Below are 27,578 nucleotides of genomic sequence, written 5' to 3' on the forward strand. Positions count from 1 at the left end.
CTTTCTTAATTTGGCTATAGCATAAGCTATAAAAAAATGTAAAATACTGTGAAGGCCAACTCACTTCCCAACTCATTTCTTTCCCTTATATGTTAATATTCTAGCTTGATATTTGTTCAAACTGCTGTTACCACTCAAATGGCATTGGCATACAACTGACATCTTGGTAATTGGATGCAGTATATGTCTTGTGCCAGTAGTCTATATCAAACTTTTAATGATATTATTTTTTCTTCTACCTGTGTTCGTGTTGTATTATAGTTATTACCGGTACCTATTTCAAAAAATCTTGTTATGGTTGTGTAGGCTTTAGTTAATACCGGTAGTGTTTCAATAATGTAGGCATACTCGCTTGTAAGTTAGTTAATCAGTAAGGCTACAGTAAGTTTTAAAAACTCTCCCTATTGGTTCTTTTTTTACGCTAGTTGAAACAAGAAAGAAGTTTTTGGATAAAAAAACGTCTCCGCTTTGGCAGTATTTTACTTCGATTGATTCAATTGTTGCCATCTGCAAGTTATGCTCTAAAGAAATTAGATACCATTGCTCTACTAGTAATCTTAGGGCACATCTTAGTAGAAAGCACCCTGATAAAATTGGAAATATTGAACAAGAAAAGTTAGAAGACGAGTTTGCTCAAACTAGTCAAACTATAGAATTTGATGCTCTGACAAATGGAAATGCAGGTAATGTGATATTCTGGAAGTGTCATGTTGTAAGAAATATTGTTTTAAATTGGAAGTTTATACCGTATGTAGTATTAGGCTTTTGAGGTACAAATTCTCAATTATCTTAACTTATTTGTAACCTGTAATCTATACAAGTTATAAAGAATGTAATCTTCCATTATTTTTAAGAATTATTGCAATTTCTGTAACCATTATTTTGTTATGGAATAAATGATATTTGATTTGATTTGATTTGAAACTAGGAAAGGCACCTAGGGACATTAGTCTATTCAGACTTTGTTAAGCTGCCACCCATTCTAAATTTTTCTCTCAATATTCATACAAAAATATTCAATTTTTAAACTACATAAATTAATATAATGACTGATTATGTCTAAAAACTTGAGGAAAGGTTTTTGTTCTACCCTAAAATTATTTGTTACCTAAGCTTAGTCGTTTAAAAGAAAATATATTTGGCCCACGCAATTATTTTGCTTAAATATTTTAACATGTATTTTTTTCAAACGGTTGTTTGGGTTTAAATTTAAAAATAATAAATTTCAAAAACATTTCAACTTCTCTATAATTGGCGTTTCGATTAAAGTTACCACCATCGCTAAATGCATTCAATTTAATAAGGTTTGTAGCTTTTTTTAAACAACAGATTATCCTTGTTTCATATGCATGGTTTTTGACACCATGTGTGCACAACATGGCTTTTATAGCCAAAGATTATTTTAGTTATGTTATTTGTATTCTTAGAACCCTATCATAGGTTACAGTTAATCCAAAATCATATTTAAAATTGATAACAAGTTGCTTACATTTAGGTAGGCAAATTACAAAACACAAAGCATTGCTGAAAGGTTTTCCAAAGTTCTTACAAGTTAGGAGTTAAGGAAAGGCCAATTGGCTGATTAGGATTATTATGTACAAGGATAGGGATCAGCTAGCTTACCTGGTAGATAGAGTCCAGATTAGCCTTGATTACACATAAAACACATGACACAACACAGAAAAACTTAATATTTCGTCCCAGTTAGGGACTTCATCAGAAGGGAGAAGAAAGAAAACTGGCAGTTACAGTTCAAATTCAAAAGTTCCACAATAGTGTTGCAAACTGTTGTTTAAAATTACTGTTGTTATGTACATCTATATACACATATACTTCTATATATACATATGGTGGTTGATTTTTATAAAAATGAAGCTAGCTGAGGGAATGGTTGGGTGAATTATCTGATGTTAAGGTTAGGAGGGTTTCTGGAATCAGTGATGTATTGGTAGGCTAGTTCCCACCTTCTGAGTAGGGAGCTGTTACATTGGTCTTTGGGGAGGGATTTTATGGCTTTTGTGGTGAAGCTTAGGCCCTTTCCAAGGGCCTAAGCTTCTGCCCAACACCACAATTTAACCATTTTGAACTCATCAAAGATGTGATGACCATGGCAAGAAGCCTTAGACTCAAGAATCATTTTGCCAATCAAAATCTTCCGACACCAGACTCGACCACTATGACATCGCTTAATAAATTCAAACCACCATCTGACTTTGACCCGCCCCCTTTACCACCGGACCACCCAATAGAACAGTTTATCAATCTCATAGTCCAAAACATATCAGATCCTTCCTTTGAGAAATCAGTCCAAGAGGCTGCCCAACCCAACCTAACCTTGGATGAAAAGCAAGCCTTGCGAGATCTGAAGAACAATAAAGACATTGTGATTCTACCAGCCGACAAAGGTTCCACAACCGTAGTCATGAACAAGACAGATTATGTTGCAGAAATCGATCGTCAACTTTCAGACTCTACAACCTATCAACTGTTGAATGAAAACCCTACAGAACACTATAACTCGGAACTTCAAGACCTCATCAAACGGAATGCCTCTCTGAACCAGCTAACCCCAGAAACGGTCAGACTGCTAACGCCAGAAAACCCATCCACCCCAAAATTATATATTCTCCCCAAAATACACAAAGATACCTTCCCACCACCAGGTAGACCAATTGTCTCAGGATGCGGTTCTCCCACAGAAAGAATTTCGGCTTATGTGGACACCTATCTCCAGCCTATAGTACAAAATCTCCCATCATATATCAAAGACACAACAGACTTCCTTCTTAGACTTTCTTCAGTTACAAACAAGCTCACACCTAACTCCATCCTAGCTACAATAGATGTTACATCCCTGTATACCAATATCCCCCACGCCCACGGACTTGCTGCAGTTGAACATTACCTTGACAAAAGAACTAAAGGTGAACTCCCTAAGACTTCCTTTATCATCAGCCTCACCAAATTCATCCTTGAAAAGAATAATTTTCAATTCCTGGACCGCCACTACTTGCAGATAAAAGGGACTGCCATGGGTACCAGGATGGCCCCCTCATACGCCAACTTGTTTATGGGAAAACTTGAAAATGACTTTCTGCAAAAACAGACTCTACAACCAACTTGTTGGTTCAGATACATAGACGACATCTTTGTAATTTGGCCCCATGGAGAAAATAGCCTCAACCATTTTTTAAATAGCCTAAACACTTTCTCAACATTGAAATTCACTTGGGAATTATCTGAAACTGCGGTTCACTTTCTTGACGTCATGGTGGAACTGAAAAATGGCTCAATCTCCACATCTGTCTACACCAAACCCACCAACCACCAACAGTACCTACACTACAACAGCTGCCATCCCAACAACACCAAACGCTCCCTACCCTACAGTCTTGCCTTAAGAGGGAAACGAATAAACTCCGACAAGAAGAATCTGATAACTTACAACAAACAACTCCAAACTGCTTTTGAAAATAGAGGATACCCGACACAAACAGTCTCTTCGAAAATAAAAGCGGCCCAAAATGCTACTGACAATCCACCTAAGAAACCCAAAACCACCTACGATGTCAACCTGGTGACTACTTACCACCCAGGTCTCAACAGGCTCAATAACCTTTTGAGAACCGGCTACAACATGCTTCGAAGCTCCACCCAGACCAAAGATCTCTTCCAAAAACCCCCCACCATAGTCTACAGACAACCTGCCAATCTAAAAACCATCCTTGTCCATCCCAAGTTACCCGACCCGTCTGTTGAACCACCTCCAAGACTGCCCCCAGGTTCCTACCCATGCAATGAAACCAAATGCAAGACCTGTGGCATCAACATTCCTGCAGAAACCTTCACCAGCACATCGTACAACAAAGAGTACAAAATAAAAGACCACATAACATGCAATAGCGAAAACCTGATCTACCAACTACAATGCAAACTCTGTCAAGCTCAATATATAGGCCTAACCACCCAAACTCTTAGGAAAAGGATGAATGGACATAGACAGGATGTTAAAACAAACAAATACAAACCCATTGCAATACATGCAGCAAACCACAACTTAGACTTTGATACATGTTTCACCACAAAAGCCATAAAATCCCTCCCCAAAGACCAATGTAACAGCTCCCTACTCAGAAGGTGGGAACTAGCCTACCAATACATCACTGATTCCAGAAACCCTCCTAACCTTAACATCAGATAATTCACCCAACCATTCCCTCAGCTAGCTTCATTTTTATAAAAATCAACCACCATATGTATATATAGAAGTATATGTGTATATAGATGTACATAACAACAGTAATTTTAAACAACAGTTGGCAACACTATTGTGGAACTTTTGAATTTGAACTGTAACTGCCAGTTTTCTTTCTTCTCCCTTCTGATGAAGTCCCTAACTGGGACGAAATATTAAGTTTTTCTGTGTTGTGTCATGTGTTTTATGTGTAATCAAGGCTAATCTGGACTCTATCTACCAGGTAAGCTAGCTGATCCCTATCCTTGTACATAATAATCCAAAGTTCTTACAAGTAATTTGGTTGTAGCTCTTCATTGGCTTCATAAGATTCGATCCCACAAGTTAGACTTGAAATATTATCAAGTTATATTTTATCAAATTAATTTCAGCTGAAGCAATTCATTGCATTGAAAATAAAATTGTCACTAAATTGCTCTATTAACAAATCTTATAAATAAGCTCCAGTTGATAACTTGGGTGATACTGGATGGAAAAGAAGTTTCAGAGGTGAAGTTGTTTAACCAAGTTGTAATAGCAATTACTAATAATAAGTACTTAAGGTCCATACAATATTAAGTACTTAAGGCAGGAAGTCCACACAATATTATATAGGCTACTTGTGTAAAATTTAACTTAATAAAACATTCCCTTCCACAAGTACAGTAATTCTTGGCAGTTAGTTCAGCTGTGCTATTGTACAGACTGGACGGTACTAGCAAGAGCAATCATTGACAGTTGATTTGCAATCTTTATGAGGAAGTTAAAATGACACCAGAAGATGTCATTTTAACTTCCTCATCCCATCTACTCCTGTCCAATCCACCTTTAAAATGTTCTTAATTTTTCTCCTCTGATGTTGTATATAGATGGACAATGTAGGTAATCAATGGATAATGTTTGAGGTTACTACTACAAAAACTTTAAATCGACAGTTATAAAAACCTTTCTTAATTACTAGGGAAGATATTTCTGCTCTGTTATCAGCATTAATATATATTTTTATAAGTGTTTACATAAGTTTCATTTGCAGGTGAAACTTCAGGTGGGGAGCAGCAAGTGATATACAAAATGCCGGAGGAAAAACAGGTGTTTAACTATAACAAGTTAGTTGTTCCGATGTCAATGAGAAGTGTCTATTGGAAGTGTTTCGGATTCCCAGCTAATGCCGATGGAGAAGTTCTTACAAAATCCAAAATAATATGCCTACTCTGCAAGAGTGTTATATCATACAACAGAAATACAAGCAACCTGAGAATGCATTTACAGAACAAACATCAAGCTGACTTAATGCAATTAGAACACTCGCAGTCTCCCAAGAAGCCGAGGGAGACCAAAGATAGGAGGCAAAAGAAAGTGGTCGGCAATGTTTTCATGACTGATATGAATGGTACTCTGGTAATCGGAGGTGAGAGTAATGAGAACGCCAACTCTAGTATCATGGAGGACTACCATGCTGCAAACTCTCTGGGAAATGAGGGTGGTTCATCACAGCAGATTCATAGATCAGGCAAACAAGTGACTCTAGTGGTGCCTGGAGGAGAGACTCAGAGTTGCACCATTGAGGTATGTAATATGTAGCCTACCATAGTAAATGTATTTTGATGTTTTACACCTAATCCCTGGCATTGTAAACAGCAATACTTTGATTTGGATGTTTGCTTTTTTCTCAAATCTTCCATTTCATTTTATTATGTTAAAATTGTGGTATTTAAACAATAAAGCTCTAGTTAAAGTTAGAGATTAAAAAGTGCAGTTTGTAAAGCTAAATATTAGTCAAATTTAAATATATACAGTTTAAAGAATAAATCTTATGAGTTAAAATCGTGTTTAATCCAATAAGAGGTGTTTATTAATATTAAATATTGAAATGGTTATGTTGTAGAGCCTGCATCCGTTCATGATCCCTGTAGACAGCAAGAGTGTGTGTGATGCCATCGCAGAGTTTGTGGTGACAGACCTACAGTTGCCGGAGATAGTAGAGGGCCGAGGTTTCCAAAGGCTCATTGCCACACTCAAGTCGCCTTGTGAGATCCCCAGCAAAAGCAAGCTGATGGATGAGGTCATTCCCACTAACTACGACAAGTACAAGGAGACGCTTCAGGAGACGTTGCTGAATCTGAAGACAGATGTTGCCCTCACTGTGGAGGAGTGGGACTCTGCCATAGGGGAAAGCTACATCACCTTCTCTGTTTGTTATCAGCAGGTCTGTTGATTGTTTAACAGTGGTTTTAGGGGGTTATCTGAAAATACATTGGGTTTAAAAGTTTGTATACAGCAACAAAATGGCTTCGGTAATAAACATTTTTAAGTTTTTACAAATAATGTTTAACTATAATATATTGTAATAGGCATTGTTACATTAACATTAGAGTTACAATATTAGCAACAAACAACAAAAATACCACCAGCTGCAGAAACACGCCTACTAAGTGAATTTAAATTTGCCCGATTCGAATTTCATTCAAATATTTCTTTAAAGTTGATAGATTTATTCCCCATTAGGAGTTGCGTCACTAGGAGTTGCGAAACCAATTTTCAGTAGCCTATGTGCTTTGTGGAGTGGCACACTTATTTTGGGGAATTTGTAAGGGGGTTTTTCAAAAATCGGTCTAAAATTAGTAAGTAGAGATAAACTATTAAACCGTATAGGGCCTATTCATTTTGTTTGTGATAGTCAGTAGAATTCAAAAATGGTAGTGAAAACCAATTTTGGAAAGGTAAATTTTTAGAAAAAAAGTAACATTTAAAAACAATCCAAATATTTAAACAATTTTATTTTAAAAGCAAAACTAGTCACATGTAACGTAACTTTTTATTGCAGAATTCAAAATATACAAATTGTACAGAATTTATTTCTCTACATAGATGTATCATAATATAGGCTACACAAAAGAATTATTTTTTTAGACTTACTAACTTAGCAATAATACGGAAAAATTGCAAAACGTAAATTTTTACAACTACACTTTGAGAGATCAAAAATTCCCTCTAATAATAAATCAATATTATAAAACCATACATTTTTTGAAGCCAATAATATTATCCTAAATAAGAATAACTAAATATGATAAGTAATAGTATAGTTTGTTTTCACATGTAATGGAAAAGAAAAATTTAAACAAAACAACTGATCAGCTGTTATAGGACACAAAAGAACACCTATTTTGGATCACACATGATTGTGTAAATATTTTTTACGAAATAATGTATAGATATTACACCTAATACAAAACACTAAACTAAAACACACATTACACTGTAAAATTACGGATAAAACTCACACTTCTTTTTGTTATCGGACAAAAACTCACGACTATTCCACCATTTTAGGTTAGACGATGACAAGTGTTCTGTTCTTAAAGCTTTGAAAAATCCAAAGCTTCTGTTTGTGTGACCAGCCTGACAACATTGAATTCTACTTTTCTTCATCTATAAGAGCATAATAAAACAAGGTTTTTGTAATTTTCAGATTATATAATGTAATGTAATGTAATGTAATGTTATATAATATAATTAACATGGAGGAATCTAAATATTTAACTGGAAACTTTGTCTCCAATATTTTGAGAGAACGGCTGGGCGTAGAAACTTGGTAGAGGTGTCCAAAGAAAGGTCTTGGTCTGTAGATGATTTATCCAAAGAAAAACTAAGTAAATTTGCTAAGGGCTCTGACTCAGACGCCTTTTAAGATCACTCCATAGATTTGTTTACATTTTGGCCATGTGGATAATACTAATTAATGAAACAGCTGTTAATTTTTAAATTGTAATTTAAACAACACACTTATTGGGAGTTACTGAATTGTCCAAAAGAAGTATTTGCAATTGTTATAACTTGATAATGTAAATAAACATATATTTAATCCGTAAAACTATGCTTAAGGCAAAAACGGTAAAACTTATAATAAATGTGGGCAGAAACGAACGAGCTACGATCGTGCCTCACCTGTGGATTGCTGAAGACTGGTCGCTCTTATCTCGGACGTATTGTATCCTGACTTGACCTTTGTCCTGCGTAGGTTCGGTCTCTATTGTCTTCTATGTCTTACACATTAACGGATTTTCCCCTTCAGGTTATTACAACTAAAGAATGGCTACTTTGCCCAAAATAAAACTCAAACAAATAAATCTTCCTTTATAACAATTCCTCCCCACAAAATAAAGTTTACTTCTATGTCTATATACAACACTGGGGAGGGTTTCAAAATTTGTCTTTAAAAGTCTAGTTTACGAGGCATTCGTCGAACCCTCTGCGATCGACGTATGCCCTCGGCACTATCTTCGTGCTGCCTTGTATTGTCTGTGTCTTGGTTAATTATGATAGGAGTCTTAGTCGGGGATATCACTGGTGGTGGTTGTTTAGGAGATGAAACGTCAGTTGATCGTTTTGCTTCCGGACTTTTTTGGAACAATTCTCTTGGGAAGCGGAGGGACACGTCATCTTCCTCATCAGGTTTTGTCATATTTGTTTGAAGATGGTCGACATGGACAAATCTTGTTCTATTTTCAACCCTTACCAAGTAAGTTACAGGGCTTATAACCTTTATTATTTCTCCTGAAAGCCAATTAACATTTTCTTTTCTGACAGATCTTACAAAGACACGATCTCCAACCTCAAATGACCGTGCTTTACCTCTGTGAGCGTTTGCGGTTTTCACCATTTTCTCTTGTTTAATATTTATTTTGTTAGCCAAATGTGGCTTCAACAAACTTAGATGGGTACGGGGTTTGAATTTCAAAAGAGTTTCTGATGGTGAGACTCCTGTTGTGGAATGTGGTGTGTTTCTGTATGAAAACAAAAAGGCATCAATACGGTGTTGTAGGGATCGATTAGCCTTATGGGTCGAGTCATGTAACATTTGCTTCAGAAATGCTTCCTTAACAGTTTGTACAGCCCTTTCAGCTAAACCATTTGAAGGTGGGTGGAAAGGAGGTGAAAATATGTGATGAATTCCATTAGATTTCAAAAATTCCTTGAACTCGCTAGAGGTGAATTGGGGACCTCCGTCTGTAACCACTGTGCAAGGTAGACCATATGCCGCAAAACAATGGCGTAATTTTTCAATGGTCTTAGTTGAGGTAGTAGTTGACATTGAAAACACTTCTATCCACTTCGAGAAACTATCAACAATGATGAGAAATTCTTTGTTTTCATAATGAGCAAAATCAAGATGGATTCTTTGCCAGTTATGCTTTGGCCAGGACCAAGGTTGGAGCGGAGCCAGTGTAGCTGATTTTCTAGTCATCTGACAAATTTTGCATTCCTTGACCATTTCTTCTATCTCCTGATCTATCTTCGGCCACCAGACGTAGCTACGGGCTAAAGCTTTCATTTTGGATTCCCCCGGGTGTTCTGAATGAAGTAAGATTAGGATTTCCTTCCTATGTGTAGGTGGAATGATCACCCTGCTCCCCCATAAAAGGCAGTTCTTCTCCGTAGAAAGTTGCATTGTCTTGTCCGTGTAGTTTTTTAAATCTGCATCATCCACGTGGCTGGGCCATCCGTTGGTGGTGAATTCCATGACTTTAGACAAAATTGGATCGAATTTTGTTGCTAATCCTATTTCTTTGTAGGTAATAGGTAATTGAGTGGTCGAAAAGAAATTTATGTCTCCTTCATCTTCTTCCGTGTTCTTGCAGGGAAGGCGAGATAAGGCGTCTGCATTTGAAATGTCGGATCCTTTTTTGTATCTGATAGTGTAGTCATAAGCAGATAATGTAAGGGCCCATCGTTGAATTCGAGCGGCAGCCAATGTGGGGACTGCTTTGGTCGGTCCGAGTAAAAATATTAACGGGCGATGGTCTGTGACCAAGGTAAATCTCCGCCCATACAAGAAGTTGTGAAACTTTTTTATGGCAAACAGAAGGGCCAATGCCTCCTTTTCGATCTGACTATACTTGGTTTCACACTTAGTCAGTGTTCGACTTGCAAACGCTATTGGGCGTTCAGATCCGTCTCGTAACTGATGAGCTATGACGCAGCCAACTCCGTAACTCGAGCTATCACAAGTGACAACAATTTCTAATTTTGGGTCGTAGGGCATTAGTACGTTGTTTTTCAACAAAAGCTTCTTACTAGACTCAAACGCACTCTGACATTGAAAATTCCATTCCCATTCAGTGTCGTTCTGCAGAAGTTTGTAGAGCGGATGTAAGAGAGATGATAAATTTGGCAAAAATTTCCCATAGTAATTTAACAACCCCAAATAGGATTTGAGCTGCGACACATTTTCGGGTACAGGAGCATTGACAATCGCTTCTGTAAGTTCTTTACTTTGGTGGATACCATGTTGATCCAAGCAATGGCCTAGAAACGTTAAACGTTCTTTGAAAAATTCACTTTTGTTTGAATTAATTCTAATTCCATAATCATGAAGGCGCCTCAACACCGCTTCGACTCTCTGAGTCATTTCAGTTACTGATTTTGAATAAATCAAAATATCATCCAAATAGGCCTTGGTGTTCTCAAGTCCTTGTAGAATTTGATCCATCGTTGATTGAAATAACGCTCCAGCGCTAGTTATACCAAAAGGGAGTCGGGCATAACGGAACAACCCTTTATGAGTCGTGATGGTCAGCAATTCTTGAGAAGGCCTATTAACCTTGAGTTGGTTATAAGCAGCCGATAAATCTAACTTTGTAAACAGTGTTGCACCAGATATGCTAGAAAAAATATCCTCAGGATTTGGAAGCGGATAGTGATCCGTTCGAATATTCGGGTTCAGTGTGACTTTAAAATCACCACATAGCCTAACCTTATTATTAGGCTTAGGTACTACAACTAAAGGCGTAGCCCATTCAGATTGAGAAACTGGGTAGATGACCCCATTCTTTTGTAGGTTATCTAATTCATCCTCAACAGCAGGTCGCAAAGCGTACGGCACATTTCTGGCCTTGCAGAAAACCGGTTTTACGTTATCTTTTAAAATTATGTCAACGGACATGTTTTTAATTTCTCCTATGGACTCTTCAAAAACATCAGAATATTTCTTCTTTAGATCAGAAATAACATGGGTAGTTGGAACGGACTCACCGTTTCTCAGCTGGTGCACTGATATGTCCTCGCTGCTTGTAGACCTCACGGAACTCCAGTCCAATTTCATCCTTTCTATCGAGTTACGTCCCATAAGCGTAGGCTGTGTAGGTCCTGTGTTCTCCACGACCACCACGGGTAGCTGAACTTCTCCCTCTCGAGTATTTACACTGACCTTAAACTCACCAACAACATTGATTTTTTCGCCAGTGTAAGTCTTTAATTTAACACTAGACGAGGACAAACTCGGTAGATTGTGCTGAAATTTCTCATAAAATACAGAATCTGGCATAACTGTAACAACAGCTCCTGTATCGATAACCATCTCCACAGGGACATCATTTAAAATCATTTTAGTAACAAAACTATTCTTTTTACCCTCATTGCCTGCATAGGCTATGGTAAACAAATCAGTGCATTCTTTGCCCTGTGTGTAAGACACTTCGTCTGAACCATCAGACTCACAGTTATTTACTCTACCAGAGTTTTTATACTTATGCTTGAACCTATTGCTACTCTTTAGTCTGCAAACATTTGCCAAATGTCCTTTTTTATTGCAATTATAACAGGTTGCTTCAGTATAAGGACATGACTTGCCGTTGTGAACCCTACCGCAACGGTAACACTTGATATTGTTAGGCATTTTATTGAAATTGCGCTTAACAAAGTTTAGGCCTACCTCTCCAACTTGAGATTCAGGGTGTAGTGATTTTACATTTTTGTCAGCATTCTCTATAACTAAGGACAGCTCAAGAGCCTTAGAGAAATCTAAAGTTGAACCTTCAGCAAGAAGTTTACTTTGAATATGGGTAGATCTGAGTCCCCATAAAAATCTATCCCTCAATGCTTCATCGAGAAAATCCTTAAAGTTGCAAGTGGTAGCTAATTTTTTTAGCCTAACTGAATACTCTGAAATACTCTCCCCCTCTTTTTGGGAAGCCTTGTTGAACATGAAACGTTCATAAGTTGTGTTTACTTTACCAACAAAATGATCCTTCAATGCCCCAATTATGAAAGCATAAGTAGTTTTTTCATCACCAATCTGCACAGGATGAATAAGATCCTTAAGAGTAGTGTATAGGGCAGGGCCCATAACAGAAATGAAAAATGAAATTTTATTTTCATCTTTAATAGAATTAACCTTGAAAAAATGTTCAAGTCGCTCAGAGTAGTTTTGAAAACTTTCTAAGTCCTCATTAAATTCTGCAATCCTTCCTACAATCTGCTTGGAAGTCATATTTACAAATTAAATGGAATACTCACAGTAAAAACCTGTTAAAACCTTTTTGCCAACAGACTACATCACTTGCAAACCGGCATTATAATCATTACTTCCGTGCATAACCTCAAATTGCACCACAACAACAAACAAGTAGAAGTAGACAGACGATTCATGAATAATTTATTCTAGAAATTCCGTTACTTTAGTCACTATTATTTCAAATATTAGGTTCTGTAAAAATAATAGTTTCAGTTACTAGTGTTTGGTACACAGAATAGTAACAGCTATGTAGTAACAGTTCCTTGTCACAGTTACTAGCTACTTGAAACAAAATCAAAATGGCTTCTTGGTTCTTGACAAACTAAAACACGAATTTTCAGAGTTCATAAATCGAGTAAAAATACACTTTAAAACACACACGGAGTTCTTTAAATACTCTCGTCGCCACTGTTATAACTTGATAATGTAAATAAACATATATTTAATCCGTAAAACTATGCTTAAGGCAAAAACGGTAAAACTTATAATAAATGTGGGCAGAAACGAACGAGCTACGATCGTGCCTCACCTGTGGATTGCTGAAGACTGGTTGCTCTTATCTCGGACGTATTGTATCCTGACTTGACCTTTGTCCTGCGTAGGTTCGGTCTCTATTGTCTTCTATGTCTTACACATTAACGGATTTTTCCCTTCAGGTTATTACAACTAAAGAATGGCTACTTTGCCCAAAATAAAACTCAAACAAATAAATCTTCCTTTATAACAGCAATGTTACTTTCTGATTTTAAAATTGATTTTCTTCTGTATCATGTCATGTTTTGCAAAACATTCCATTATCAGGAAAATCTTTTTATCACAGTAACAATCTATCTATATATTAATAGGCAAGCATGTTTCTTTAAAACCTTTTTTCTCAGCTCGTGTGTATCGTAGGGAAAATCTAAGCATACCGTTGGAAAGATATTTTCCTGAAGAAGTGCAGAATCCCTTTAAAAATTAAAATAGGCTCAAATTTAAGCACAAAAAACAGATTTGAAATAAAAAAAAAATTAACATGGGCTTAATGGGTTGCCATGCTGGAGACGAAATAACAACGAAATATAAACAGATAAAATCAAAACAAATGGAAGAAATTACAATCACATGTTTTATTTACAGCATGGGGTAAAAATAGAGAAGCCTGTACCTTTACATTCCATCCCTATGTTAAAGTTGTCACCAGTTTTTTTTTTAATTCGTCGTAGTTGATGTGAGCCACCAACAGGTTGCGCTGATGTAGATGACTTCTGATGAAAACACGATGTTTTTTACCAAGTTAAACTTATGGAATGACTTATTATGAGCTATATAAACTATTATGACCCATCAAATTTGTCGGCAACAAAAATAAGGTAGAAAATAGAATTTAAGACACGCATTTGGTAACTGGCTTACACAACTACAGTTTTTTAATAAAGAAAATAGCGACAGCTGGTCCATATAGATGGAATGTCTACTTCAGTATCCAAATAGTCAATACGGTACGTGTGCATTATATGTTTCTGGTTGATAAAGAACAAGTGTAAAAAACTTAATGCAAATGAACAAAAACAGTTTACAGAAACTTATTTTAACAGACTTGTTCAATGTGGAAAAATAAAAGATGCATCAAGAGTAGTAAACCAAAATATGGTAGGAGGAATCCTTAATCCTAACGATTATATCGGTGACACCAACAATACAGTTTATGATTTATTAAAAGAAAAACATCCAGACCCAATAATTCCAAATGAAGATTTAATAAAACTACCTGAAACCATGAGTGAAGTTCCCAAACTAGAAAACACAGAAATAACAGCAGAGCATGTTGAGAAAGTAGCAAGACAACTTCATGGAAGTGGTGGCCCAGGAGGAAGCTCCTCAGAAAATTGGACGGATTTCTTGTTAAGACATGGAAAGAAAAGTGCGCTTCTTAGATCTTCAATAGCCTCTTTAGCCATGAAATTGAATGGAGAAACAATACCTTGGCATAAAATAAGAGCCTTAATGGCAAACAGATTGATAGCCATCGACAAATGTCCCGGAGTGAGACCAATCGGAATTGGAGAATGCCTAAGACGGATCATAGCTAAATGCATGATAGTAGCATTTGGTGATGATGCAAAACATGCTTTAGGTACTAATCAACTATGTGGAGGCCTAAAATCAGGCATAGAGGGAGCAATACATTTTATGCAAACTGTTATGGATGAGAAATTTGACAATACAAATGAATGGTGCATGATATTAGTTGATGCTGATAACGCCTTCAACAAAATTAACAGAGTAAATGCATTGTGGCAAGCAAGGTTACATTGGCCTAGAGCTGCCAGATTTATTTACAACACTTATCAATGCAACGCTGACTTGATAATCCCTGGAACTAGTAAAAGACTGTTCAGCAAAGAAGGTGTCACCCAAGGTGACCCTTTATCAATGATTTTGTATGGATTAGCAACTCTTCCACTAATTCAGGAATTAAAAAGAATGCCAGATGTTTTCCAGACCTGGTATGCAGATGATTCATCTTGTCAAGGATCCCTTTAATAATGTGATGCAATGGTGGCAAAAACTTAAAGAAATTGGTCCAAAATATGGATACTACCCTCAAGCAAAAAAAACCAAACTAATTTGGAACCATGATTTTGAAATTCCCCAAAAAGTTATGATACAAATGGAGGGAATTGAAGTTGTTCATGGCAGCAAGTTTTTAGGAGGCTTTATAGGCTGTGAGGAAGAAAAGAAAAAGTTTGCAACAGAAAAGATCAATGCTTGGACCCAGCGTGTTAAAATGTTGCTGAGATAGCTGAAAAACACCCTCAATCAGCTCATACTGTTGCTACAAAATCATTACAAGCAGAATGGACTTTTTTCCAGAGAGTAGTAAAAGTTGAACCAGAAATGTTCAGTCCAATCCAGCACACTATTAGAACATCACTCTTCCCCAATCTGTTTGGATTACAAGAAGGCCTATGTAAAGAAGAGCATGAATTACTTCATCTAACAATAAATACCACCGCCGCAGCAAACCTGCCGACTAAGCGAATTTCCATTTGTCTGAATTGATTTTCAGTTAAATATATTTTAATAACATTAGGTTTAACGAGTACCTAGGTTTGCTGCTACAAGGAAACTAATAAAGTGTGTTTTTGAGTAAAATATTGATAGCTTAGTAGAAAATAAATAAATTTGCCAAGTTTGATCAAAATATATTCATAAACAAGCAAACTACAACATTTGACAATATTCTCCATAAGAATAACATGGGAATTTTAAATTTACAATTTTTTTAATTTTCTCCGTTACTAATAATCGAACAAAAATACTTTCATATACTAAATTATTTGTTTTTTTAAGCTCTTTAAAAAGGTCTAAAGAGAAATTGGGAAATTTTGTGTTTTGAGGGTCAAAAGTGAGAAAAACCAATTTTTACCCCATAAAACCCCCCGTAAAGCCCCGTTCCCATGGTCCGATCATGCTGGTTCGCGAACTCATTCAAGTTTATCCCGCTTTACACCTTTAAACCAAATTTCATCAAAATCGGACTAAAATTACTCAAGTTATCGCGTTCACGGACGTATATATATATATATATATATATATATATATATATATATGTCTATATATATATATACATATAAAAAAATTTGAACGAATAGTGTTTTTGGCCTCTAGGGACATCAAAATGAAAAAGTAAATCGGTCCCGGGTCTAGGTCTTACCGTGCCACCTACGGTAATAGCTACTTCCCTGTAGGGAAATTCGCTAAAAAAGTGGAGGAATAGGGATGGCTGATCCAATAGTACAATCGAAACACATATATGAAACGTCAAAAAGAGGGTGTGAAGTTCTCTTACAATCCCTTGCATTAAAAACCTCTTTTGAGTTCAGTGAGCATGAAGATGCTTTAAAAAAAGCATTAAAGTTCCATAGAGAACAAAAGAAAACTGAAGAAAACAAATTATTAAATGAAAATTTAAAATATTTTTCACTACAAAGGCAAAATGTAATTTTACGAAATGCTGACCCTAAATCAAAACATATCAGCTGGTTATCCTGTGTACCATTGAAGAAATTAAATTTAGACATGTCTCCCCAAGAATTTAGGGATTCCCTGGCACTGAGATATGGTCGGACACCGATTTATTTACCAACCAAATGTGATGGCTTTGGGAAAGAATTTAACACAGACCATGCCCTTACGTGTCCTGTAGGTGGCCTAATTATCAAACGACACAATGAAATTAGAGATGCTTTAGGAAACATTATGGAACAGGCATGGGGGAATTGTATCAAAGAGCCCCTTATAGCAGAGAATAGAAATACAAACGGGCCTGCAATTAAAGCTGACTTGGCATGTAGAGGGGTATGGGAGACACAGAGGGAAGCATTATTTGATATCCGTGTCGTAGACACCGATGCTCCCTCATATGCTTCCAAACCTCATGACAATGTCATACAAAATGCAGAAGAAGAAAAGAAAAGATAGTATATTTCAGCCTGTGAGAGCCGGAATGCCTCTTTCACTCCTTTGATAACATCAGTATGCGGAATCCTAGGCAAAGATTTTCAAACACTAATAAGAGCACTAGCTGAGAGATTGTCAGAAAAATGGGTTAAGCCTTACAGCCTGGTAGTTAATTGGATCAGAACGAGACTGACTTGCTCAATTTTAAGGGCAACAAGTATGTGCCTGAGAAGATCTAGAAAAAAATGGAGATCTGCTCGAGAATTCGAAGATGGAGCAGGCATCCAACATATTTATTGAGAGAATCAAAATTTTTAGCAATATCTGTAAATTTAGATTTATTTTTATTGTAATTATCTATATTAAATTGATTATGTTAATCTTAAAAAAAAAAAAAAAAAAAAAAAAAAAATATATAACTAGTGGTCGTCTAGTGGTCGAAAATCAACCAGAAACATATAATGCACACGTACCGTATTGACTATTTGGATACTGAAGTAGACATTCCATCTATATGGACCAGCTGTCGCTATTTTCTTTATTAAAAAACTGTAGTTGTGTAAGCCAGTTACCAAATGCGTGTCTTAAATTCTATTTTCTACCTTATTTTTGTTGCCGACAAATTTGATGGGTCATAATAGTTTATATAGCTCATAATAAGTCATTCCATAAGTTTAACTTGGTAAAAAACATCGTGTTTTCATCAGAAGTCATCTACATCAGCGCAACCTGTTGGTGGCTCACATCAACTACGACGAATTAAAAAAAAAACTGGTGACAACTTTAACATAGGGATGGAATGTAAAGGTACAGGCTTCTCTATTTTTACCCCATGCTGTAAATAAAACATGTGATTGTAATTTCTTCCATTTGTTTTGATTTTATCTGTTTATATTTCGTTGTTATTTCGTCTCCAGCATGGCAACCCATTAAGCCCATGTTAATTTTTTTTTTATTTCAAATCTGTTTTTTGTGCTTAAATTTGAGCCTATTTTAATTTTTAAAGGGATTCTGCACTTCTTCAGGAAAATATCTTTCCAACGGTATGCTTAGATTTTCCCTACGATACACACGAGCTGAGAAAAAAGGTTTTAAAGAAACATGCTTGCCTATTAATATATAGATAGATTGTTACTGTGATAAAAAGATTTTCCTGATAATGGAATGTTTTGCAAAACATATATATAATTTATCATTGTTAATCTTTTTTAAATACCTATATATACATTGTTGTTATAGTTATTGATAATTTTGTTTTTATGTTAGTATTAAATGCATGGCATGAAAGTGTAAGTAAAAGTGAAGTGAAAAGACAAGAAGAAACCCACTGAAGCAATAATATTATAAGCGCATGAACTGCTTCAATGTAAATGGTGTTTAAACTGTATTGAAGCATGTAAATAAAATAAAATAAAAATAATGGGATTCATAATTAATTGAGTGTTTTCACTAAAAAATTGTGCGCTGTCCCTAGTTTTATGTACAGTAGAACTCCGATTATCCGAATCAATAGGGACCAGACCCCATTCGGATAATTGGAGTTTTACCGGAATTCCAGGAATTTTAAAGATAAATCCTAATTTTCGGTACTAAGTGAACTTTTAATTAATAATAAATTAAATCAGAACATTTTTACAGTTTACAATGCTCTTAGTACAAGTGTTCTATACATGTTATTAAGTTAATAGTTTAGCCAGTTATTGGAGTTCAGATAATTGGAGTTCTACTGTATTTATATATTTCAAACTCTTCCAAAGTATCATTTAATAAATTTCCTTTAGTGTAGTACTGTCGATTTTTCGAGACCATCATTTATATCCAGCATATAAATTGGTTATTGTCAATAATTTTAAAAGGAAAACTCAATTATGAATCCCATTATATTTTTAACACTCTCATCCGTCACTACATTTAGTCCAATATCAGCTTTTGATAACACAGACGATAATCCAGAGACCACATCTTTCCGTTATATAACCTGATTCAGTTTACTTCCAGTCCTGCCCGCAGCAATATACATGCGAGAATTGATAAGCCTATCTGTGATCGTTTCTTGTTTTGTGTTTAATGTTTGTAACATATTCTGACGACACCTCCAGAAGTGGATCCTTCTGTAAGTTTGACGATGGTGGAGTTAAAGAACCGCCAGAACATATGTAGCAAGTAATATTCGACACTACCGTACGGTACATATATTATTAAAGGATTGTCTGACAAGATGCGTTTCTTTCTACCATTATTAGTCTTAAAAGGCACTATCAAAATAAATTATAAGATTACTTTGTCACAAAAACATTTTGTAACTGGTGGCAATTAAGGTATTGTGGGTATTTTGCCCGGTAATTTTTGTAGAAGGCAGCCTGGGAGTGGCAAGCAACAAGTCTGTCCTATTTCGTGACTCTGCCTATAATTTTGAAACAAGATACTTTTTGCATTTAAGTATTATTAATGCACTTAAAGCGGTTTGAATTCTTAAGCCCTGTAAAAACTAACGCCACCATAATATATTGTACTTGTAGTTACAGTACTGTATTGGAGTAGAGTAATTCACCGAGTATCAGAATATTGTTGAACGTTTTGAAGACGTTGTCTATTGCAATACTGAGCACATGTTGGCTGATATTACAGATTCTGATTTTTAAATTTAAAAACTTCTAATCCGTCCATTAGTTAGACATAATGATGTATTGTTAAATGACGTTTCCTATTAAAAATTTAACTTTGATTATCAGCAAGCTTGTTTTTCTTTACCTCAAGTTTACTAAATACTTGAAATGCTTGTTTTTATATAAAACGATTTTGACGAGGGTTTTTTATTTTAAAGAGAAAATTGTCAGATAAATTGGTAGGGGGAGGGGGGGTAGGTTTAAATAGACGGCAGTATAAATGGGGGGGGGATTGTCCCTCTTGGTTTGGGGGAGATGGGCACCTCTGTCTTTAAACAATGCTAAATGCTCAAAATATGTATAATTTCACTCAATTTATCGCAGTTAGATGAATTAGCGCAAGCCTAGAAAGTAACCGTCGATTTCCACGGGTTTCACCTAGTAACAATATATTTTATGAGTACTTTGGTTTGCTGCTACGGAAAAAGGAAAGAGTTGTTTTTTTAGTGAATTTTCCTATAGGCAAGTAACTATTATCGTAGGTGGTACGATAAGACCTGGGCCCGGTAATATTTAAAAATATTTAAAAAATCTGTCTTTATCTTCCGGTTGGGTGTTATAACATAACAAGATACCCCCAACTAATAATTTGGTTATAATTTTGTATTTGTTTTTTTTTGTTTTCATTAAAAATAAAAATAATATTTAAAAATTTTTGATTTTTAATATGTAATAGTTGAAAATGCCATCTGCAGGACACTAAGGAAGAATTGATCTTCCGGTCGCGCATAGCAATACAAATTCACTTGACCATCATCAAAGCAGTTAATGGTCTGGCCCATAAATGTGTCAAAAACACTATTGTTAGAATGTTCAGCTGAAAAATTAAATAATCAAATAACTTAATCACTTATTTATTTGACCAAAGTAACACTGATATACATTGATTTGTGTAAAAAAACAGCCAATCAGATACCTTTGTACTTAAGGATTCAAGATATTACCAATCTTAAAAGCAGTTACACACTATCGATCTTTTCCCTGGACAAGACCCCGAACGGAGCAGGGAGAAGGGAGGTAAATGTCAGCAAAATTTCAATCCCAACATTTCCCCGAACAAGACGAAGACCAGACGAGTTCTACCAAATGCGGCAAAAGGGAATTTAGAGAGAGATGGAAAGAGTGTGTGAGTGAGAGAGCGGAGGCAGTAATAAAACATGAAATAACATGTTAAAGAAATATAATTTTAATTGCCTTTAACAATATTAATATTTATATTAATTTTGAAAGAATTTACATTACATTGACTATTGTACAGAACATCAATTACTTAATTCAAGTTTAACATCATGGTTATCTATCATTGATTTAACGGTTTCAATTTGTAAAATACATTTTCAACCTTGACCAAACATACCGCAAAATTACAATATAATTGCCCATAATAAATAACGGCAAAATATGACTCAACATTTGTTTTTACCAACTAAAAATTTTAATTACTCGTATCATATTAAATTAGAACTATCAACGCTAGCGCAGATGGCCGCTCGGTGCGGTACTCGCGACGGCATACGGGGCAAAAATATACCAAACACACTATTGTACTGCAGATGGATCTTTTCTTTGATCTTTTACCAAAAAACCACCTCCAGAGCGCTTGTCTTCCTGCTCGGCCTGATGTTGGTGTACGCACCCGTGACACATGCTCCCTTCGACCTCCCTTCTCCCTGCTCGGTTCGGGGTCTTGATCAGGGAAAAGATCGATAGTGTGTCATTGTCTTAAGACAAAAATTATATTTTGTATTTAGCCATAGGTATTTCTTGACTATTCACATGTTGATGTATTGTGATGTGGGGGTTGTTTTGTAGGAGAATGAGCAGAACTTGGTGAGCAGAGTGTTGTCCACAGTGCGTTGTCCGGTCACCTGTGACATTGACTTCTGGAACCTTATTGTGGACAACATGTTGGAGGAGTGGAATGTGAAGGAAGAGAAAGTGCGTGCGGTCGTGTGTAACGGTAGTAGGTCTCAGATCACCGACACTTTCACAGCCAAGGGGTTCACAGTGCTACCTTGCTTGATGAGCACTTTACAGGTGAGACAACACATTCACAAAATCTTTCTCAACTATAAATTATGTTTTACGACCAAATTTAAGGGGTTTTTTTTACATTTTTATTTAACTAAATTGTCACTCTCCAAATTTGCTTGTCACTCTAAGAGTCGTCTATAAGTGTAATTGATTGCAGGATGTGTGCAGCAAAGTTTGTTTTGAGCAAGATGATGTCAGAGAAATTTTAACCAAGTGTCGAGCATACATTGGTACAGTTTACAAGTACAACAACGCCCTAGCAGCTCTCAGGATTCAGGATCATCTCATGTCGGTAAGCGTCGACAGTCGTGCTTTTGTTAAAGTTCTTGGAACATCGAGAGTCAAAAAAATATGTTTACAAATTGATGTTTAGTGCACCTTTTACATACTCACGAAGTGGCCACTTGTACTTCAATATTTGACCTCACCAACACAGCATCTCCGTATTAAGTCTCTGGTCTCATGATATTTATTTTTGTTTACTGTGCCAGAGGTTATAAGTACGTAGTACAATTATCTAACCATATATTGAAGTTCATACTCTAGGGACTAATAAGTAATTTATGATAACAATTGGTCAAGTCAGAGGAATGTCAGCCCTTGTTCAATTCCAAATCCATCTGAAAATTGATTTAAAAGGAAAAATTGGTTCTAGTTGGAAGAGACACCTCTCTTATGCGACTACCCCAAAGTGTGGATCTCCACTTATCAGATGCTAGAGAACTTCATAGCCCGTCGCCAAGTGTTGTCATCCATACTGGACAACATAGAGTCTGCTACACTGGACAGAGAAGCTATAACATTGTCCGAGGGAGACTGGGCGTTGATGGCGGACGTGGTGGAGGTACTAGAGCCATTTAAGGTAAGGTCAATCAAAACAGTGAATCCAGAAATTCTAAATGCAGCTGTTCCTATGATGTTAAAAGATGTATCCAATTTATCAAAAGAAAGTATGGAAATTAACCCCAGCCGTTTTGTGTAATTTAACCAATAACATACTGGTCTGTTTCTTTGTATTTCTACAAAAATTTGTACCTGTGTAAGGATTTGCTTTTCTATTTAAAGAATCATACAGGCTATACTCTCTTTCCCAAAATTTCTGCCCCCTGAATATTTTTTTCTCAAATATAAAACTTAGTTATTTAAAATTCAATTTGACATATAAAACGTTTAGTTACCTTGAATAGTACTCAAACAATTATGATTTAAAATCCCGGCATTCTTTTAAAAACACCCTTTAAACCAGTGGAAATGGTTAATATTGTATGTGGTAAAAAACAAACCCCTTTAATAAAATTAATCATTTTTTAATTCAAACAATTATCATTGTATCCAGTTACATAATTGCCCCAACCTTATTCATCATCAGACTGAAGTTCTACTGCTTGACAAGAGTTTGCACGTTATTATTATTATGCTAGTCTAGCAACAACATTTAAAATTTCACAGAAAATATAAATTGAAAGGAGAAGTTATGTTACTGGTATGAAAATGTTCAGAACATTCCAATTTTTAAATTAAAATAAAAAATATTTTTTTAAATAATTTATTTAAATCTTTTATAATATAGTAATTAATGTTTTTTTTACAAATTTTCTAATTTATTTTCTAAATATTGCATTTTATGGCTAAATGGTTAATTACCTATATCAAATTATTCCTTATACAAAAGTTATAGCTCTTTCTTTGGCGGACATTTTTTACATTTAATGTTTTTTTATAGGATGAATAGTTTGAGTATACGGGGAAAAACTGGTTTTTGGATGCCATTTCCCAAGATGGCGGCCCTAGCACAAGTTTTTTTTTTAGGACTTTTAGTGTGTTATGGCGGAAGTAAAATTCAATATATGTACCAAAGTTAAGAGTTTTTTAGGTAATTTCTCAAATATGACTAGACTAATGTTGTTCTTCAAAGTAACCATGAAAGCCACTCTAAATGCCACCCAAAACGGTACGGCAATCATCTTGTCACTATTTTAACATAACATTTTAAAAGAACTATCAATTGTTATTGGTAGTAATTTCCACTATAGAGAATGAGCTTTTACCATAGGGGACATGATGTGACCTAAACCCAGTATATTTAAACAGTCTAAAGGAGATGAGTTTCTTACCATTACAGGGAAAAAATACTTCAATTCTTCATTCTTTTGATTTCCTTCAATTACAATTATATCGAAAGAACAACTTTACGGAACTTTAAAAAATACTAAAATAGGCCTATAGCCTATAATGTAAATTTTATGTTTTCAACTAATTGAGGTGTTGTGCCATTACAGGTCACAGCAATGACTTTAAGTGAGGAAAAAGCACCCTTGGTCTCACTCATCAAACCTTTGTTGTCGCAACTACTGAACTCGCATCTGAAAGAAAAGGCTGATGATTCAATGAACGCTCAAGTCTTCAAAGGAGCTTTAAAAACGTTTCTCTCAGAAAAGTGAGTATAAGTTAGGAACATCGGTCAAAATAACTCCTTATCCCAGGATGCGAGGGATGTCCAGAAAGTAACTGACGTTTCTGGTCTCATGTGGCAGTGAGTTATTCAAGGTATAGTTATAGTAACCTGTATGTACACCAGTTCTTTTGTGCTTGATTAGTGGGATTCAGGGTTTCAAAACAAACTGAATCATGTTTGCTTTTTAATTGATTTTAGTCACCTGACTCAACGACGACAACACAGGAACGTTAAAGAGCTAATTATCCGATTCCGATTCTATTGTAAACATAAACAATACTTGTGTGATAAAAATATTGTCTTTTTGATATTTCTTGGTAAGATTGTAAGATCCTCATTTACTTTTGATGCAGTATTTATTTAATGGGTTAAGAAGGGTTTAAATTCATATTTTCTTGCGTTTACAGTGTTTGTTTAGCTTTAAAAACACTCCATTACCACTAGTGATGTGTCGATACCAAAATTTATCGATTCCGATACTGATACCTGGAAAAGCGATTCTTGATTCTTGATACCGATAGCATTTTTTTTTATTGTTTTACCAAATTTTCTGAATGGATTGGTTATGCGAGACATGTTTTTTAAGTAAGTACCGTTTTTAAATTTCTCAGTTCCAGCGCTGCGATTGGCATTTTGGACATTTGTGCTGTGTATATGCATCTATTGTCAAGCCTGCGCCAGAAATTCGGCAACAATATGCCATGTTTACATTCGATTTTGAGCATTCAAAATGGTGCCGCCAATTGAGACTGCCGCCGACTGTGAAGTGCCCGCTGTAGTTAGATTTTTAAGTGGTTAACGTGTGAAAGCCATTGAAATTCATCGACAGATTAGTGAAGTGTGTGGCGAGAACATTATGAGTAAAGAAAACTCCTCAGATAATGATGAGATTGTAAACCGACTGTTCTCTATCACTTTTTCATCGACTTTGCGCATCAATTCATCAGTCATGACAGATTACCGCCCAGTCTGTTCCTCATCATGAACGGTGGTGCGGTTGTCTTTAAATGCCCGTACCCACTTGCGTACTATAACATTCCGTTACTCATAATGTTCTCGCTGATGTTCTCTTCACTAATCTGTCGATAAATTTCAATGGCTTTCACACCTTTAGCACTTAAAAATCTAATTCCAGTGCTCACTTCACAGTCGGCGGCAGTCTTATTTTGCGGCACCATTTTGAATGCTCGAAACCAGATGTAAACACGGCCGATTGTTACCAAATTTCTGGTGCAGGCTTGCCAATAGATGCATATACACAGCGCAAATTTCCAAAATGCCAATCGCAGCGCTGGAACGGAGAAATTTAAAAACAGTACTTACTTAAAAAACATGCCTAGTACTACACCAAGCCCTGTCTTTATGTTCTCTAAGTACTTTTAAGGTAATGGGGTGTTTTCAACAAAGAAAACATTTATGCAGCAATGATCCATATTACCATATTACTACCATATTAAAGATAAATGAAGATCTAAAAAAAAAAAAAATATTATAGAGGTGTGCTGGCCTGACGTTTTCAGTCAAGCCAAACTTGAGGTAATATCGTGATCACCAGCGATTGTGGAGATATTATCTTCGTCATCTGGGATTAACAAAAAATCCAAAATATCTTCCTCATTAATGGAAACATCATCACTGTCTTTCGTGGTCGTGGAAAAATCACAAACAACTCCCACGGCCGTGTAGACATCATCATCAATTCCCCCCGTCACGGAAACGTCATCGTCATCTGCGATTGCGGCAAAATAATGAACATCTTCTGCGGTCGTGTAGATATCATCATAGTCTTCTGCTATTGTGGCAAACTCATGAACAGCTCCCGTGGCCGTGTAGACATCATTGACTCCCGTGGTCACGGAAACGTCGTTGTCGTCTTGCGCTAAGTTGACTGCGCTGAATACTTTGACAGCTGGGGAAACCAATATGCTAAAATGAGACCTAATATGAAAATTAAATAAATTATTGAATTTACTTAAGTTTGAAACCCAACTTGTGTAGTTCCTGCTAAATCTTGCATTTAATTCGAAACTAGAAATAATTGATAACTCCGGAAACAGTTCATTAGATAACTACCTTATTGATAACCGCAAATATTTGGTTTTTCATTTCAATAAACCAAAATATAACAATAAACAGAAAACCTGGAAGAATCAGGATTTGCAGCTGTAATAATTTTAAGTTGACTACATTAAAACAATTTAAGATAGGCCTACAAAAAAACAATCACCCGCTTATGTAGTGAGCCAATTTTGAATGTTCAAATTGAAATCCACGCCAAACATCGTGGTCAAAAGGTCCAATCAGGGTCAAACGCGGAATGATACAGAACAGCTGTTTGAACAAAATTTCAGCCCAACCCAACCAGTATTTTTCGCGTTTACAGTACTTGTCACAAACCAGGGTATCCACTTTTGGAAAGTCAGGTGTTTTGAATCTTGAAATAATTACCAGAAATGATAAAATAATTATTTCACAAACAGATTAGTAGGCTTCTTTATTTATTCCAAAGTCTTAACTGAATCTTCAAACAATTAAATTAATTCAATACAAAATATTTAACATGTGGTAAACCAAAACACAGTAGATTAGAAAAAATATAACAGTCAGATCAAAAGGAAAATCAATGAAGTGAAAACATATTCAATAAAGTTCACAACATCCTCCCCCCATTTAAAATTGCTAAACAATTATGTGCAATTTTAAATCAGTAAAATCGCTGGGGCACTTTTACTTCTCTTCCACATCTGGTTTTCTTCTTAGCGAAATCAAAGACTTCGTTTTCAACTACTTCTTCTTCTTCAAGTGGTTTATTTTCTTTCATACACTCTTTTTCACAAGCTGTGATTTCTAATGGAAAAAGTCTTTGTAGTGGTCTTGTCAAAATACCATTTCCAGTTTTAGCGAATTTCCCATATAGGGAATAAGCTATTACCGTAGTACTCATGGTAAGACCTGGACCCGGGACCGATTTTTTTTTTCATTTTGAGGTCCCTAGAGGCCAAAAACATCATCCGTTCAAATTCATATATATATATATATATATATATATATATATATATATATATGTGTCCGTTAGCGCGATAACTCGAGCAAAAATGATCCGATTTTGATGAAATTTGGTACAAACGTGTAAACCTACATTTATTCGAACGAGTTCGCGAACCAGCTTAATCGGACCATGGGAACGGGGGTTTATGGGGGCTTTTATGGGGTAAAAATGGGTTTTTCCCATTTTTGACCCAAAAAACATAAAATTTTGCAATTTCTTTTCAAACAATTTTGTAGAGCTTAAAAAAACAAATAATTTACTATATTGAAGCGTTATAATGTGCCTAATGGTTACGGAGAAAATTCCAAAAAATTGTAAATTTAAAATTCTCATGTTATTCTTATGGAGAATAAGTAAACTGTTGTAGTTTGCTTGTTTATTAACATATTTTGCCCAAA

At 35.6% G+C, this 27,578-nt stretch overlaps 1 protein-coding gene across 4 annotated transcripts in view; it reads left to right on the forward strand.

Annotated features, from left to right (window-relative positions):
- The window catches only part of LOC129005295 (E3 SUMO-protein ligase ZBED1-like), a 58,162-nt gene that overhangs the window by 9,990 nt on the left and 20,594 nt on the right, over window positions 1-27,578 (forward strand). For all 4 annotated transcript variants that reach the window (XM_054434151.1, XM_054434149.1, XM_054434150.1 and 1 more), the window contains exons 3-8: window positions 5,268-5,800; window positions 6,120-6,440; window positions 21,455-21,679; window positions 21,834-21,968; window positions 22,332-22,538; window positions 23,956-24,113. In XM_054434151.1, the coding sequence (XP_054290126.1) occupies window positions 5,268-5,800; window positions 6,120-6,440; window positions 21,455-21,679; window positions 21,834-21,968; window positions 22,332-22,538; window positions 23,956-24,113 (1,579 nt within the window). The remainder of the gene's footprint in view (window positions 1-5,267; window positions 5,801-6,119; window positions 6,441-21,454; window positions 21,680-21,833; window positions 21,969-22,331; window positions 22,539-23,955; window positions 24,114-27,578) is intronic.

The sequence above is a fragment of the Macrosteles quadrilineatus genome, unplaced genomic scaffold (genome assembly GCF_028750875.1).
Source record: "Macrosteles quadrilineatus isolate MER2022 unplaced genomic scaffold, UCM_ALF_1.0 Scaffold_19__1_contigs__length_3004403, whole genome shotgun sequence".
NCBI classification, from domain to species: Eukaryota; Metazoa; Arthropoda; class Insecta; order Hemiptera; family Cicadellidae; genus Macrosteles; species Macrosteles quadrilineatus.